The 17,401-nt window shown below is 44.2% G+C and overlaps 1 protein-coding gene across 3 annotated transcripts in view; it reads right to left on the minus strand.

The window, feature by feature from the left end:
- Positions 1-319: 319 nt before the first annotated feature.
- Positions 320-17,401, minus strand: part of LOC139046765 (uncharacterized) — a 29,776-nt gene continuing 12,694 nt past the window's right edge. Inside the window, exons 4-8 of one of the 3 annotated variants that reach the window (XM_070526066.1) lie at positions 11,887-11,963; positions 9,333-9,459; positions 6,357-6,430; positions 5,135-5,243; positions 320-2,249 (exon numbers count right to left, since the gene is read on the minus strand). In XM_070526066.1, the coding sequence (XP_070382167.1) occupies positions 1,637-2,249; positions 5,135-5,243; positions 6,357-6,430; positions 9,333-9,459; positions 11,887-11,963 (1,000 nt within the window). In that variant the 3' untranslated portion in view covers positions 320-1,636. Of the gene's footprint in view, positions 2,250-5,134; positions 5,262-6,356; positions 6,431-9,332; positions 9,460-11,886; positions 11,964-17,401 lie in introns of all 3 variants that reach the window. The other 2 variants (XM_070526065.1, XM_070526067.1) reach the window with 2 other exon arrangements.

Raw genomic sequence — 17,401 nt, forward strand, 5'->3', positions numbered from 1 at the left:
AAGTAGCAGAATTGCCTCGCTGACTGGTTGTCTCCGCAAGGCATCTCCCCATCGTAGAAGGGAACAACACAGTAACAAGAACCGTGAGACAGAAAACTATCACTTTATTGGGCGAACGTGAACCCACAAAACAAGTTCACTAGAACAGAAAGATAGTTCCGAGCACATGCGTGGATCATCCAAGAATTGATTTACAGCTAACGAGCGTCGCATATTCCCACGTGATTCATCGAAGATTCCAGCGTAATTGTTGGTGCTTGCATGCCTTTCAAGATGCGGAACTGTATACGCGTTGCGCGTGCAATTTGATTACCGAAGGTTAGACTACAACATAGAAAAAGTGTATAATCGACGAAAAACATCGAGAATCTTGTGATAATGTAGTCGCGTCATGCACTGAGGGGTAACAACCTTTGTTACCTGCGAAACGCATTCACACGAAGAATATATACAAGTACGCGTGTCAATATACCTAAAAACTGCATCTCACATTTACTATCATAGCTCGCACAGATGCGTTTGTCAGATCAGGCTAAAAAGATTCTGCAGCTGTAATTAGAGAACAGTGCGAGTCTTGACAGATGGCTTTCAAGTGGATAAAAGGCTGGCTTTTGAAGCTCTAAGCCGCCACAATAAAACAGCTAAAATTTTCGTAGTTGGAGAACACACGATATAGTGAAGCTCTAAATTATTTTGATCTAATGCAGTCTCAATACTGTCATCAGCTTAGTTTATGGTATACCACAAAGATTTTCGGTATGAATACAGGAACCAAAGGGAACGAAAACAGTGAATGCATTCAACAAATTTTAAATGAAATGTTTCTCATGTGTAGAATGTGTCTATATATAGTCATGAACCGTGTCTCTGGAAGGCAACAGGGCGTAAAGAACTTAAATAATGACAGAGATTAGTTTTTAGTGAAGAAAACAGTACCTCATTTTTTAAATGCTTTCCAATAAGAGATCTTCCCTTCTATCGACATTGGAATATCATAAAGCACAGGGTTCATTAGAGCCTGTTCACTACTACGCTGTCAAAACACCTACAAAGAAACACTGACAGAACAAGGAGTCAAGGATATTGTGAATACATTTCAACCTTCTACTTACATAAAACAAACGTGCAGCCCATAAGGATTTGTCTTGAAATAAGTTTGCTAATGCCGCGTTCATGAAAAACAAATGCAGTTATGCTAACAGTAAGCGCTGGCAAGGATCTGGCGTATACTTCGACATTGAAGCAGCCCAAATACTTCTGGCGACGACGTCTTCTCATAATTTGGAGGAACCAGATGGCATCGTCCACATCGCTCATTTTACTAGGCCGCTTTAAACGTCAAAAGAAGCCGGCCTGTGCACACGATGCATTTAGTTAGCTCCTGGATCCTCTGAAAGAATATCAGCGTTGCTTCCCCGCACTGCTTCATTTTCACGTTGGTATGCAAAAGCCGCGGGCGATTTGGTTAACTTGCGCACTAGTCATACTATTATGTCTGCACAACCCTATGCGTCACGAAGTGTGCATTAGGTTGATCATCGTCTCCGAATGCATCTCCACACAATTGGCAGGTAATATTCTGGTACAGCCGTCCATCAACGGCTTTCTCTGCGAGAGCAAATGCGCTCTGTGTACACTAATGCGGGGTTTCATCCATGTGGCTTCGACGGTGACGATCGAGAGCCGAGTTGTTCTTGAAGGATGCAGTACATATTTCGCAAACGAAAGCTCTGTCCCCACAACGCAAGCTGTGATGATGTTGGAGGCTATCTTTGGTTTTGAATGGTTTAGCACACTTCTGACAGACATGGTGTTTCTCGTCTGTGTGAGTGTAGTTGTGTCTATGGAGATTCGAAGAGTGCGCGAATGATTTACCACATGTTTTGCAAGTGTACGGTCTCTCGCCTGTATGTGTGCGTTTGTGGTTATCTCGGTGATCAGATCGCCGAAAAGATTTTTCGCATATTTCGCATTTGTAGGGCTTCTCGTTTGTGTGCGTGCGGTGATGTATGGCAAGATTAGCAGCCCGGCGAAACATTTTGCCGCACGTTGCGCATTTGTGATTTTTGCCTGTTGTATTCCGGGTGTGTTTCACTGAATTATTCACAGAATCACTTGCTTTGCAAGTGTAGGCTGAATCGCCCGCGTGTTCCTTGGCGTGCCCGTGTAAGGCATCCTGTCTGCTGGAAACATTGGAAAATGCACCGGACAACTCTTGCTGTTCCCTCGCTCCTGTTGCAGTAGCATTCCTGTAAGTAAACGTACAATGGGGCTCAATATGGGCGATTGTTGTTACGTGATGATAAAAACACATTTGCCAATTGAGAGTTGGACAAACTAAATCGCGCGTTCATAATAAGGCGTTTTGCACAATCTGAGCTGGAACCTGCTACATTTATATTTAACGCTCGATTTGACCTCTAGGTTGGCAGAAATTGAACACTGGAGCTTTTGTTGTGTCTATTTCGCTAAACTTGAAAACACATACGATGGTCTGTGGAGTGGACAATAAAAAGTGTTGTTATATATATTACATGATGTTACAATATAGGTTACAATGAGGTTACATTATATTATATAATGTAACCTGCGCAGACGAGTAGAACTATCTGAAAACGAAGCTTGTGTAAGAAACTTACATGCTCTAAAGAATAAAAATAGTCGTACTTCTTGGACCAGCTAAGGAGGAGCATTCAGGCAAAGGTCCACAAATGTGCCCTCGGAAGTGCGAGGTTGGGCACTGAAACATACCGTGTTGCCTGAGCTAAAACACGTTTGCTTTGTATACAAGCCCTTGTAGATAAGGTTGAAGGTTGAAGGTTTATTTCCGCAACTGGTGTTGCGAGGACAGCCAGGGAAAAAGCTGTATAGACAGCTTGAGAGGTCCTGGCTTCCTCTTGCAGTGCAGCATTGATGGCGGCGGAGTACAACAACAACAAACAAAACGTGAGGAGAAAAACAAATAAAACAAAAAAACACGTACGTTCGGTACAGAGAATGAGACATGCACGTTCAGTACGCAGTACATTGTACTTGTACAGTACAAAACTACACGAACATTTGGGGCAATTCTTTCAGAGAAACATTAGATAAATCAATATTCTCGTAGCAGTACAAATGGTTCAGAAGTGTCGGTAAGGTATACTGCAACATTTGTTTGTCATAGTTTGTGCGGTATTTCTTAACATTCCAAGGTTCTGTTGTGCGGGTATCATACACAGTTCTGCTCTGCTCTAACCCAGCAAGTCTAAGCAAGGAGTCATTTTTCATCATGGCGAGTTTATATTTATAGCACAGTCTGTAGTTATACATGGGCGCAAGCAGCTCATGTATAATATACATGGGCGGAGTAATATACAAGGAGGAGTAACTTAATTGAACATGCTTAAAAGGCGTACTGTAGTACTCGCGTTATCTCTGACAAATACGGGGGGGGGGGGGGGGAGGGGAGAGAGCTGCTCCTCGTCAGACATATGTCAATACACAAATATCAAATACATATCGAATAGTATGAAGGGTGCCAGAGTTTTCAAGCGCAGTGAATGAAATCTGCTGCGGAAGAGTTCTTTTCTTTGAAGATCCTATTCTGCAAATATACATACATGTAACATAAAAAAACCTCCATTTCTTTCTATTCATTTCTTGGCCATGAGGTCTCTTGTGCGTTAATTTCATGAAGTTTGCATACGTGCAGTTGGCATTGTTGGCGCCTGATCATTCCTACCCTTTAAGCCAGAAATGTAAGAAAAAAAAAACGAACAGAATGTGACACATGCACAAGTGCCTCGTGTATGCGTTCTCTCCCGTCTGCTGTTTTTTGAAGTTACTACCCTGTTTGTACTGGATGAAAATTGTTTGCTATGTTGCTGTTAATATGCTATTTATTCGTTTACCTGCATTTATTCTAAGAAAAATTAAGTTATAAGCGTTTTACGTGCCAAAACCACTTTCTGATTATGAGGCACGCCGTAGTAGAGGACATCCGAAATTTCGACCACCTGGGGTTCTGTAACGTGCACACAAATCTATGCACGCGGGTGCTTTCGCATTTCGCCCCCATTGAAATGCGGCCGCCGTGGCCGGGATTTGATCCCGCGACCTCGTGCTGAGCAGCCCAACACCATAGCCACTGAGCAACCACGCTGGTTTATGTTTATTCTAGTCATTGTTCACGTGACTCATGGAAGGTTATGGTGTCATTGAACTGATGTGGTTTAACTTGGTATGTTTTTTCTAATCGTGCTCGCTCGGCCCGTATGTAGACCAGATTACGTACTTAATTTTTACATTGTAAACATTTTTTAGGTAAGTAAGTAAATACATAAACAAATTAATAATACATTTAGGAGTTGGGATAACTGGCCACGATAGCGGGATTCACGTTTTGAGAGGACCCGGTCTAGGCTGAAGAAAAGACTTCTTCAGTGACTTATGTTTGAATTCAAAACTAGTTGATGGTATTTCATTGAAACAGTCAAATTCCAGCAACCGCATCAATCACAACTTTGATCTAGGTTGTCAAGATGGAAAAATTTTGAAATCGCAAAGTTACGAGAAAAAAAGAAAAGGTTTATTAAGTTAACTGCACCAGGTCATAACTTCCTGCACCCAAGGTCATAACTTCCCTTTTATACATTTCCAGTTTGCGTGAAGTTTGGGTTTGAGAGGATTTCTAAAGAATCTGCTCCTACAATAGTATATCTCAGGGTGCTGCGTAATACATCCATTTTTTGCACTTTAGATGTGGTATTAGGTGCAGTTTAGAGAATCGCGGCGTTGGCTTTATGGCCGGATTGTTTCAGAATATTTGATACGTGCGACGTGAATCAGAAATGCAATTCCTTGAAATATTTCAAGTTTTTTTTTTCGAATGCAGAAATTGGAATATTGGTGCAGTGGGTTGTTCAGCAGATTAATCTCTCATTTTCAATGTACTTAGGTCCTGAGCTGAAGATTCCTGTTACGCCCGCGCCATATTGTCTAAACTGCAGATGACATTTGGCATTTCAGGCAACAACACTTTCATCCGTCGCACAAGTTCGTCTGTGGAAATATAATTGAGCCATAGGCAGCATTCCGTGTCGTCTCACTGAGTTCCTCCATCGAAAGGAATTCACACAAAAGTTTGGCTCACCGAGCGTCGTTCCCAAAAATGCCCGATGGTTCCTGCATGCGCGCGTAGCTTGTACTGGCCACTGGGCTGCTGCTGCAGACCGGAAGTGTGAAACCCGTGCTTCCGATTTCTGTGTGGCCGGTATACCCTGAAATGAAGGTGCCGATTTTTCTTCGCGCGACAACAAGGCCGGAGAATTCTGTGGTAAGAACGGGCAGGAAGAAAGCAGAAACCCTGACAGCGCTGCGGCCGTCTGAAGTGATTCTCTAAATTCAAACAACAAAAGTGGGAAGCCACAGCGTAATGCTACGAAAAAAAAGCGCGTGCGTTTCGGGAGTTGTCGTTGCTACATTCCTTCGGCTATTCTGCATAGACCGGAGCTCGGTTGACCTTGAAAGAGCTGGTTTTTGCTCTCTCAGTTCTTGTCGCACCTTTATAATGGTTCTGCTCTGTGATAAGCACCTCAGCGGCAGACGCTGGTGCTGTCGGTCATACAAGAAAATGGCACATGCAAATGCATGTACGTAACAATGGCTGCATTGTAGGTTGCTGCCGTTATTGAAAAGTAAAGTGAAGTAAACATTCCATATTTTGCCTTTAAAATCTCTAGTACGAGATCGGGCTTATAAAAATATCAGTTAACCGCAAAAAACGATGAATGGTTCACGAAAAAACTTTGTCTTTGGTTACGATGAAACCTGCACATCTTCGCAAATCTTATGGGTGATCCTCATATCAGCGCTGAGACCGTGGACATTTGCGTTAGCAGAGCAAGGTCATTAAGGTTCGAGCGGACTCCAGCTGGCTTGGCTTTCAGCGGGTAAGTGCGGTTGGACTCGGGACTTGTGGGCGGACCTTGCACTCCACTCTTAGGCTGTCACAGTATATTAGATGAGGCAAAGAATGCTTACCAATAAAATGACTTAACCGAAGCAAGAAAAGTTTGGATCAACCAAATAACGAAAAGGTGCATGAATGACATTTACTCAACCATACTTCAGACATCAGCGATGCTGTTTAACATTGGTGGCACGGTAAAAGTCATCTGGTGGTCAAAATAAATCCGGCGTCCATCACTATGGTGTGTCTCATAATATTCTCGTGGTTGTGACACCTAAAACCCTAGAATTCATTAATTCGTGCTGCTTTAAATGTATTGTGTACGATAGCAAACGTTAGCTTCCTCAACCACCTTGACAGCAAGGCATGGTATACCAGTGACCGAAAACCTTCCCGCACGTACCGCAGTCGGTAGATGTGCTAGCAGCCAGGTGATGCTGCGTGTTCCATTGGCCAACACGGGTTGTCTCAGGAATTCTGCAACGCAAGACAGATATTCACATGAACACTGAACCAATAGTGGTTGGACAAAGATTGTAGCGGAAGCCAACGTTTCGACTAGAGGACACAACAGACGAGGACAAGTTCCTGTGTGGAAACGTTTGCCTCTAAAATCCTTAAGGCACACAGGCATATTGCACTGAAACAATTTTGTGCGATTCATGATATCGGAATGAAAGAGGTCCCTTACCAATATAGACGCTGTCTTCACGGAAGGGCGAAGCTATTACATCTATAATATGACATTAAAACAATACCGAAAGTAAGGTTAGCAGTATTTAAACAGCGTATATTCCAAGACAAGCTCACGTATTAACTAAATCAATGTTATACCACGTGCCCAATGACACGCATACCATGTAATCTAATGACCTCTAACATGCCCGGTCAAAAAGATGGCGTGATGAGGAGGGCCGGCGAAGGATACTGTAGGTTCTTGTCCCAGTGCGAACGTTCCCCGATGCCTCTACTCTTTACGAGCGATTTCTACCGCACAGGTCAAGACAGCAGGAATATATTGCGGACCAAGGCGTCAGACTTTTCTGCCTGCCGTCTCTTGGTCTTCGAAGCGTCCTGGCTCTCCGAGAACGATGCCGTTCCTAAGTCTCCACATCCCGCGCTTCCATGCATGGAATACAAAGGCGCAGCGGACGTTTTTCTTCTGCGTAGTGTACTAAAAACCGATGCGGCTCCTGTATTTGCAAGCAGTAGAGAACGCTATGTCTGAAGCGCCAACCGTGATTTGCATCTCGCTACAATAGTCGATTTAAACTTACGCCTACAGGAACACTGGCCAACGCACCTGCTTTTAAGGGTATACATATTCCGTGAATGAGTGCCGCAAGGTATAGACTGATTTATATCGGGAAGTCGTGTCAAGGCAGCCGCTTTTGTTCAAAGTGCACGGGCACCCTCTTTGCATAAGGTAAGGGAACTGCCGCAATGTGTACCGAGTGACGTTACCAGCACGGAAGCCAAATAAGATTCCGTGGCATGCATCAAATAGCGAAGGATCTATCATTGGCCGTTTATCCCTCACCTGAAACTTGAGAGGCTATTCGGCCGAAGATCTCACACACTTGCGAAACAACACAGTTACGCTGGCTATTTAACGATTGTCAATCACGAACTCATGTACACCCATCTAGCCATCTCGGAAACTGAAGCCTCGTTTGTCAACACGTCTCAACCCACCTGCCAAGGCTTGTTCTGCCGCTCTTCGGCGAGCTTATTCGTTATTGCAACAACAAGTATATGGACATTCCAGACGCAGTTATGCCGTCGGCGTCACCATCGCCCTGACGTTCTGTATAAATTCCAAGGGCGATACTACGGTATCCGTCCCACAACGCTGTATGTGTGATTGTAGACGCGCGTTTATTTAACTGGTCACGCACATCTTTGAAATCACACTAATGGCTTTATTGCGCGAATAATTGACGCGCAAGCCTTTGAGGAATTTTGGAATGGGGCATACATGTGCAATTATATAATATTACTTGGATGTGAACCGAACTGCCAATTCAGCGCAGCATGACTAAGCGAATCTGTGAAACAATCGAGAACGCACGGGCGAAGGCGCAAAGCAGAGCGCAGAGCAAGTGGGCTCGGTCAGCATTTCCCGCTTTATGTTTTCATGTCTTTTCATTTTAGTGGGGAAGTCTTACACTGATAATTGCATAACTCCACGTTTTGGTGTGAAGTTCTTGAACACAGGCGAAGTCGAGACGAGCATACTGACGTAGCTGTTACCATTTATTTCTTACCCTCTCAGTGGAAAAAATGAAGGAGAGGTGAATTCTGGGCAAACTATGTGGACTGGACTGGTCAGGGTGCTTGCACCTATTTACACAAGCACTGCAACTTGCCGTATTATCAGTATAAGACTCGCTTGTGCAGTTGTCCTAGTATTTGACATATCATAGCTACGTATCAATCAGGGTGAGAATTTCCCTCAATGACGAGCGGAAGTAGGGCAGGCTAATTTAAGAGAACATCTACTTTGATATCGTCAACGATAGGTAGTGCGTAATTACAAGAAAAAAAGAAATGGTGAGATTACGCAGCACTTCCCATGATATTTTGACATAATTCATGTTCTCTTACTGAGATATCTGCGGCTCAGCAACTGATTCAATTACGGTTACCTAATAACTTTGCTCTTATGGCCTTTGAAGCGTTTGGTGAAGAGAACGATACTAAAAATAAAAAGAATCTGAATTCTGGGGTTTTTATGCACCAAAACCACGATCTCATTATGTCGCAGGCTGTAGTGTGGGGAGCACGGATGAATTTCGACTGCTTTGCTTACTACCAGCGCACCTACGCTACATTGCCTGGGTACATTGTACGCGCTGTTTTTTAGATGAACATCTCGCTCCTCACTATGTTCATCTCATCTCATTATGAGGCAAGCCTTAGTGTGGACGTGCGGATTAATTTCGGCCACTTTTTTTAATGCATGTGTACCCACCCTACACGGCCTCGGTAAACATAGATATGCTGTGTTTCATTTTGACATCTATCTCTTAGATGAACATCTTCCTCCTCATTGTGTCCATATATTTCACAGGGGGAGTGAGTCTCCAAGGTAACCACCCTGAACGCGTGTATTCACGTGTAACAGGAGTGCTACATGCTGCCTGTTTTTGTTTTTATACTCTGTCCGTGTCCAGTCGCTCTCTTGCAAATATTACGTATGTCATGGCAAGCTCCGCCGGCCGAACACTCAAAGCTGCTGATGCAGTGCCTGTTTCAGGCATCAGAGCTGACCCTTACCGGGAGAAATTAGCGAGTACAGGCATGATTTTTCCCCGGGTAGGCATCCCTCTTGTCACTGAGTTTCTTTGGAATTAAACCTTTCTAGATGTGGGCTCACCTGGCGCCGCCTTCTGCAATGGCAGGTGCTTGCTCCATGCCTGTGCGGCTTGTGCTTGGCATAGCGTGATCAATGCGGGTGCTGGACCCCAGGTGCAGGTAACTACTGTTACCATTGTCAGTGACGCCTGTACGGTACAAAAGTACAGCAAAAGTCTTCATTCCCCGCTTTGCAAGGTCAATTCATAGGAAATGAATGCTTCATTATTATCGATATTGCGAGGCAAGAAGTTTTAGTTGTGGGGGAACCCTACTGCAGGGCTACCGGAGTCTGTGCTTTTCCCATCTATAAGTATTTTTTGAATCGATGCAAGAACTTCGTGCTCAGCGATGGGGAAACCGAGGACGAGCTTAATTCTTTTGAAGATTATTGCCCTCTATCTCATATCGCGGGCACAATAGGAGAATGGTCGCAGGAAAATGGGACATGCCGATTTCTTGTGCGTGCAACCCACCATATTTGCGGGATTATCTAGATATAGGCGCATTAGATACATGGCGGAGTTCATTCCTTTAGCGTAACTATTACGAGCACTACACCTAACGTGTTACGGAGAAGGACAAAGCAAAATTGAGAGGGCACATTTCTACCGAGGGATTATAATTTTTTTTAAGCCTGATCAGAGATTCTTGACCTCCTATGACACTTACATGTGTCACGAAGTACTCGCCTTTCAGAAACTGGTTATCCGAACCCCATTTGGCCACTCCTGCGGCTGAAGTTCTTAAGCTCAGGTGGTAAGCAATGCATATTCAGCAACTCATTAAGAAATCTAAAACGGTTGTCCTCGCCAATGGCCTTGTGTATGCCATCAACAGACTATTAACGGAACATCAACAACGATTGGTCAATGCGATTATCTAAGATTCGTGTTGCAGACAGAAGATTAGTTAGGAAGAATTATGGAAGTCTTAATTCACAGTGCAATGTCATTAAATGGTGCAACGGAAAGCGTCAAATTGCTTAAAAGTGTGGGATGTGCGGATAGCGCTGCAAGGATTGTAGCTAGTACCGCATCTTCCCTAAGTGCGCAGAAATTGCATGGCATTGAAACAAAAGGAGAACGCAGAGATTAAAAGGCGAGAACAAGGCATAAGCCTTGTCAGCATGTGAGGAGGTTCCCTACAAAACAATGAAGGGCATACCTTATTGCTGAAAACACCTTTATATACAATCTGATTTGGAGAAAGCAGGCCAAGAATGATAATCGCCTTATTACACCCACTGCCATAGCCTCAACGCCTTCGTAGGTCACAAAAGCATTAAACGCCAATTCCCAACCAGATCACTAAGTATATGAGTTGCAATAGCTTTGACTTCCAACGAACTACAGTGCGATTGATTAGGCGTAATTTAAGGAGTTTATTTTCAAAGTCCAGCATACTCACTTTTCCTAGTCACGCCACTAAACTCTCAACGTGCATCAGTCAGTGTTATGAAAGAGGTTGCACATATACCGGCAGAACGAAAAATGCTTGATATATCTATAGAATGATAATCAGCTTACAGAATAGAGCATTCAGTTTGGAAGGCCGTTTTATCAGCCAGGTGTAGACTTTCTTGTTAACACAGCGGTATAATTTTCAGGTGGTGCCTCACTCATTGGAAATCTTGTGTGCTGTGATTCTTAATCTATCAATGTGATTGAAGCTCGTTAATGCTTCAGAAGCATATGGTGGGGATACCTGGTAATGATTCATGCTCACAGAGCGAAATACCTTGCAAATAATTTTGTCTTATTGAGTTACGGTTTCATTAATTTTGTAATGTTTACGTGTAAGTTGTTGCTTTCTTTCCGAGCATAATATAACAGAGTTTCTGTAAAAATTGATTTGGGCTGCCCCAAATTGTAAACTGTAACTTGTATACGGTGGGATATGTCGGCTGCTGATAGCATGCTACGCGTGAACAATTCTCACGCTGTGCCGAAAACGTTACAGCACCGTTACAACCCTCCGATACAGACACCTTAAACGCCACCCTAAATGCAAATCACACGCTGGGATGGTATAAAAACATTTTCTCTTCTAAGTTTGATCGGTTCAAAGAAAAAAGTATCCAGTGGTAGCGCGATGGACCCACTGAAATTCTGCTTGCTAAACAAAATGGAAGACCAATTGGCATGCACTGGTTCCAATGGCGAGTAAATTGATCATGGCATGAAACGTAGTCTCGGTTTCTGACGCGATGGCCTATAGGAGCATGCGTTCACAATTTCCTGATATGAGAAGCAATTCGTTCGAAAATTTCAACTGCATAGATTTCATATGAATTTGCATGTATTCATATCAGGGCAAGCAGTGAGAGAGCGCAAAGACAGGAAAGGCAGGGAAGTCAACCAGACGAGCACCCGGTTTTCTAACCCAAAGTGGGGGTGAGGGAAAGGGGACACACATTTCTTTCAAAGGACATTGATGAAGTGGCTCATGTGGACACAGTGTTGGCGCCGCGGCTGACTTCTCTCTTTGTATGCAATAAGTACGCTTCTGCCACGCAACAGGTTGGAGCTATCTTCCATGTTTGTTGTAAAGGTGAGTGGCCATGGCGTACGTACCGTCGACGTTGTAAGTCCCGTCGGTTATTGATCTCTGCTGAGTGCGCCATCGGTAACGCCAAGCATCGTCAGAATTGCTGCAATTAATAAAGGTGTTGATGTTAGACACAGCTGTGACGAAAAAGTTGAAATTACATTTTTATAAAACAAAGTTCAAGAAAGGCAAAGTACTGCTTAGTAAACGGACTATTTGAAGTGTTTCGCTCTCACTGCATCAGTCAGTGTTATTAAAGAGGTTGCACATATACCGGCTGAACGAAAAATGCTTGAAAAATGCTTGAAAAATGCTTGAATTTTAAGTGTTTCACTCTCACTAAAGCCACATTGCGCTGGCTGGCATAGAACGAACCGCACACTCGAGGTAATATCTGGTGCCGGGCACTCAACCACCGTAGTCGAAACGTCCCCTACCTTGACTTGAACGAACATAGTCAGCTTAATGGTCAAATTGGAACGGGCATGATGTCTCCGTGTGTACTTTCCTACATACCATGCGTGCTCCACTTGCCACAGTGACAGAATCCTAACAATTCCGGAGTAAAATATTTCGCTCCATGGACCTTCTTCTTATGCAATAATAATAAAACAGGCTGGGTCATAAACGAGACACTCTGCGCATGGTTTCTGCAATGCTGATGCTAAGCAGCGCTCATGTTAGAAAAATTTTCATTTGTACCCGCATGTTGTGGTTCCGCATCGCCGTGGAGAATGTAGTATTTTCGCGCTAATTACATTTATGACTGGTGCATCCCGGAGATGTGAGAAATACAGCGCATTTTTCGTGGTATTTGAAACTAAGGGTTTAAATACCTGGCTCTTAATACAAAACAGATTTTGTCTCATAGACAAATGTCAATTTGAACAGTTCAGAATGAGAGGATGAATTCGAATGAATTTCGCCTCAACGAAGATGGAGTTCATAAATATTTCTTTGCAAACTATGCTAGGTTTGCTTCTGCTAAGGCAGTCGCAGCTGCTTATCTGATAATTTAATGAAGGATCAAGTTTATTGTGAGAACAGCATGAAAAAAAATGATAGTCACTTTAGCATACACCATAGATGGTGGAGGTTAATGTCTGCGCGCTCAAGAGAGAACGATCGAATTACTCGATAGTTTCGTCCGAGTGCGTTCTTGCTTCTTATTACTTCTTTTACCCAGTAAAGGTTGTGGGTTCGAGCGCCCAAATTAGGCTACCTTAATTAGCTGGGCCTTAGTCATATCCGCTATAATTACCGCCAAATGTCGTAGATTCGACTCCTGTCTAAGGTCCTAAGTTGAAGTGCCTTAATTGACTCTGGAATAATTGACTGTCCTTTTTGGCATGGTTAGTGGCGTCGAATCAGCATAGTTAGTTGCTTAGTGACTCAGGGGACGAACAGCAATGCATACTCACTGACCTGGAAAGGCAAAGCAGGAGGGTGGGTCTAAAAATTAATCTGCAGAAAACTAAAGTAATGTTTAATAGTCTCGAAAGAGAACAGCAGTTTACGATAGGTAGCGAGGCACTGGAAGTGGTAAGAGAATACACCTACTTAGGACAGGTAGTGACCGCGGATCAGGATCATGAGACTGAAATAATCAAGAATAAAAATGGGCTGGAGTGCGTTTGGCATGCATTCTCTTATAATGAACAGCAGGTTGCCATTATTCCTCAAGAGAAAAGTGTATAACAGCTGTGTCTTACCAGTACTCACGTACGGAGCAGAAACCTGGAGGCTTACGAAGAGGGTTCTACTTAAATTGAGGATGACGCAACGAGCTATGGAAATAAGAATGATGGGTGTAACGTTAAGGGATAAGAGCAGATTGGGTGAAGGAACAAAAGCGAGTTAATAACATCTTATTTGAAATCAAGAAAAAGAAATGGGCATGGGCAGGACATGTAATGAGGAGGGAAGATAACCGATGGTCATTAAGGGTTACGAGCTGGATTCCAAGGGAAGGGACGCGTAGCAGGGGGCGGCAGTAAGTTAGGTGGGCGGATGAGATTAAGAAGTTTTCAGGCACAACACGGCCGCAATTAGTACACGACCGGGGTAGTTGGAGAAGTATGGGAGAGGCCTTTGTCCTGCAGTGGGCGTAACCAGGCTTATGATGATGTTGAGTGGCGTCGATGTGGCAACGATGTGAAAGACGACGGACGACGAACGAGCCAGTAGTGATATGAACACTGATTTTCTGTGCAATCACAACGCGACCTTGAAACAGAGATTTAAGGCTTCCCGCCTTAAAAATGTCCGATGACGGATACACTGTACAGCATGAGCGTAGCTGAAACGCGACGTACTACTGCAGTTGTTCTCAAATGTTAAAGGTTACCGCAGCATATGGTGACTTTCCACTTCTTTATCACTTTAGTAGAAGGTCGCGCTAGTTTTATTTTTCAAAAGCGATTCGGAGCCCTGTAATATAGATTTCAGTGTAAAAAAAACCCTTAAAAACAATACCAGAAGTGGTTTCGTTGGCCCAACTACTCGGAGCGGGAAAAGGGTCAGCTTTCTCTTCAAAATACATTGGTCGCCCTTAGGCAACAGGCAATACCACAAGCAATCGTCCTAAACCAAACAGTTGCTTTTGCTCTACCGGCCTTATGTTTAAGTTACCGGACTTTAATGTCTGTTATACTTGTATGAAGTTGGTTAACACTGACACACGTGCGTACGATTCATCGCTCCCGCACGGCACACGAAACAACTGACATGCGCATAATCTTTTCATCATACACTGCGTGTGCTAATAGGTTAAAAATACAAGTGCGTTCATGTTGAAATGCCCAGCGGATGAAATATGCCGACAATGAAATGTTCTGCTTCTTCAATCTCAGTCTTCAAATCTACATTTCAACACTGATTGGAATCTGCGTTACTGTAACAAAGATTACCTCTATTTTTTATTTCTTTTGCTTCGGTGGCACATGCTTGTTTTTCTTAATTAAAATAATGAACATTTCCAGCTATAAACTACTTTCTATATTTTATAAATTTGTATATGAACAGTAGGAACAGTTGGGCAAGTTCATGTTCTAACATAATTGTAAACCTGACCTTGAGAGGCAGCGCGCCGTCCCGTTGTTTCTTTCTGTGTGCGCCACTGGCGCTGTTTTGGAATTAGGATTGCGTAGTCGCATTTATACTGTTACTTTTGTTGTCGCGACTCAGCCAAATATGTGCCACGATTCAACCAGCGTGATGTTACTTTGTAAGTCTTCGTTAGCTCTACTGGCTTAGGTGGTATCTATATCGCAATATGTGCTTAATAAGTAAAAGGATGTAAATAAACCACATAATGTAAATCGATAAAATTAAGTAAATATTTATCACTTCGTGAAGAAAAAAATAGCTGTGGCTTAGGTAAGGTTAAGCCCAGGATGCGAAGCATACTAGCCTTTATTTTAGTTGTTGAACCACTGTTTAGCTTGGTGAACTGCTGTTGCTTGGCTATATTTGGTTCGGCTAGACGAAGAAACAACTCATGCGTTACTCTGCTTCGCCTTGGACGCCCCGCATTGGACGCGGTGAGCGTCGAGCAACGCAGCGTTCGGCGCGGCAACGAAATGTGCGCCTGAGCAAGTGACGCACGCCTGAGCCTTAGAAACAGCTCGTTTCTAAGGCAACACCGCATTCACTAGAGGCGCTTTTGTACCGCTTTGAAGCATCGTACTCGTGGCTCAGTGGTAGCGTCTCCGTCTCACACTCCGGAGACCCTGGTTCGATTCCCACCCAGCCCATCTTGCAAGAGTTGAGCCAAAGCCACTTCTCCTCTGTCGTGACGTCACGGTGTCACGTGGTATTCAAGGCGACACCGCCGCGCCTGAGGAGCTGGGTTGAGCTCTCGTAATATGCTTCGCATAATAGAAATTTTTACTCAGGAAATATGTAAATTAACATATAGGCAGAATTCTTACCACTATCAATGTCGACCTTAATTCGACTAAAAGCACTGGTTACTTGTCTTGGGTAAAACAACAAATAAAAACCTAAACTCTTTATTTATCTTAGAAAAAAATGCACCGACTAATATGATACTTCCGAATGCCTAATTTGAGCGCAGCTGCATACGTGTTTTCATTTCGCGATGCATTGGCTGCCGCGGTCAGTGTCTCGCGCGGCGCGTTGCAAACGGAGCCAAGTGAGGCGCGACTGCCTCGCTAAGTGGGAGATCGCGAGAGGCAGCGCGTGGGTGACGCGGGGGACGCGATTCACAGCAGCCGCCGCAGTCATCACTTCAATGTCGTAATCCCATTGTCGTCATGCCGTCACACCACCCTTGTTGATGCGTCGACGTCATTGTCCGTTATTCTGCGGCAGTTATGCTGTCGAAATCGCGTCGGGATTATGCCGTCGTTGTCATGCCATCGTTGTCATTGCATCGTTGTCACACAGACGCTATCACGAATTTGATGTCATACGGCATAGTCATCATGCCGCCTGTGCGGTGCGGTCGTCGTCATTATCGCTTTTTCATGCGGTTGCTTTAGCGTCGTCGTCACGTAGTCTGTCATACCATCATCATGGCTTCAGAATGCGCCTGTAATTGTCGTGATGCCGTCGCCATCGTACGACTTTACCATTACATCAATATCATTCCTTGAAATTAAAATTAAGTTATGAGGTTTTACGTGCCGAAACCCCGACCTGTTTATGAGGCACGCCGCAGTGGGGGCCTCCTGAAATTTTCACCACCTGGAGTTCTTTAACGTGCACCTAAATCTGACTACACGGGTGTTTTCGCATTTCGCCCCATGGAAATGCGGCCGCTGTGGCCCGGATTCGATCCGGCTACCTAGTAATATCATTCATTCTTATTCCATTATCATTGCGTTAGCGTCATACCATCATCATGCCTCCGGGATCATAGGTTACTTTTGTAAGTGAAAGTCATAGTAAAGTGGTGCAATATTTGAGCATGTGGCATACAGTCAAATCATGGAAAGTCTAAGATTTATCGCTGCACTCTGAAATGAACGTCACTTAAGCAATATGGGCCGTCACTGCCTTGCTCGATTGCTTTAGGCACCCGCCGTGGTTGCTCAGTGGCTATGGTGTTAAGCCTGTTTCACATGATGCGATTTTCGTCGCACCGGAAGTGCGATTTCCGTCGTTTGCGATGAAAATCGCAGTCGTAGTGCCGACCCCCCGATTTTCGGCTGCGACCAACCGGTTGGTCGCACAGTCGCACCGTCGCACCGATCGCTGCGATTTTCCGTCGAAATTGCGCGGAGAGCTGTCAACGGAGCTATTTCGCCGGTTTGTTTGAAAAAAGGCGCCTCGCACGACAAGTGCAATGCGCGGAGACGTGGATCGTCGAATTCGGTACGTACGCGAAGGGAGAATGAAAAACTTGTACCGCAGATTGCATTCTCCGATTGCTATGCGTTCGTTTACACGCTACACAGCAAATGAAGTGCATTTTCACGTTTGCTTCGTACGCCTTTGCGAGTTGTCAGTGCTAAGAAGTGTTCGATCCCCAGCAGACGACGAGGTCGTCACAATTTTCTTTTGTTGAGTAGCATG

The sequence above is a fragment of the Dermacentor albipictus genome, chromosome 9 (genome assembly GCF_038994185.2).
Source record: "Dermacentor albipictus isolate Rhodes 1998 colony chromosome 9, USDA_Dalb.pri_finalv2, whole genome shotgun sequence".
NCBI classification, from domain to species: domain Eukaryota; kingdom Metazoa; phylum Arthropoda; class Arachnida; order Ixodida; family Ixodidae; genus Dermacentor; species Dermacentor albipictus.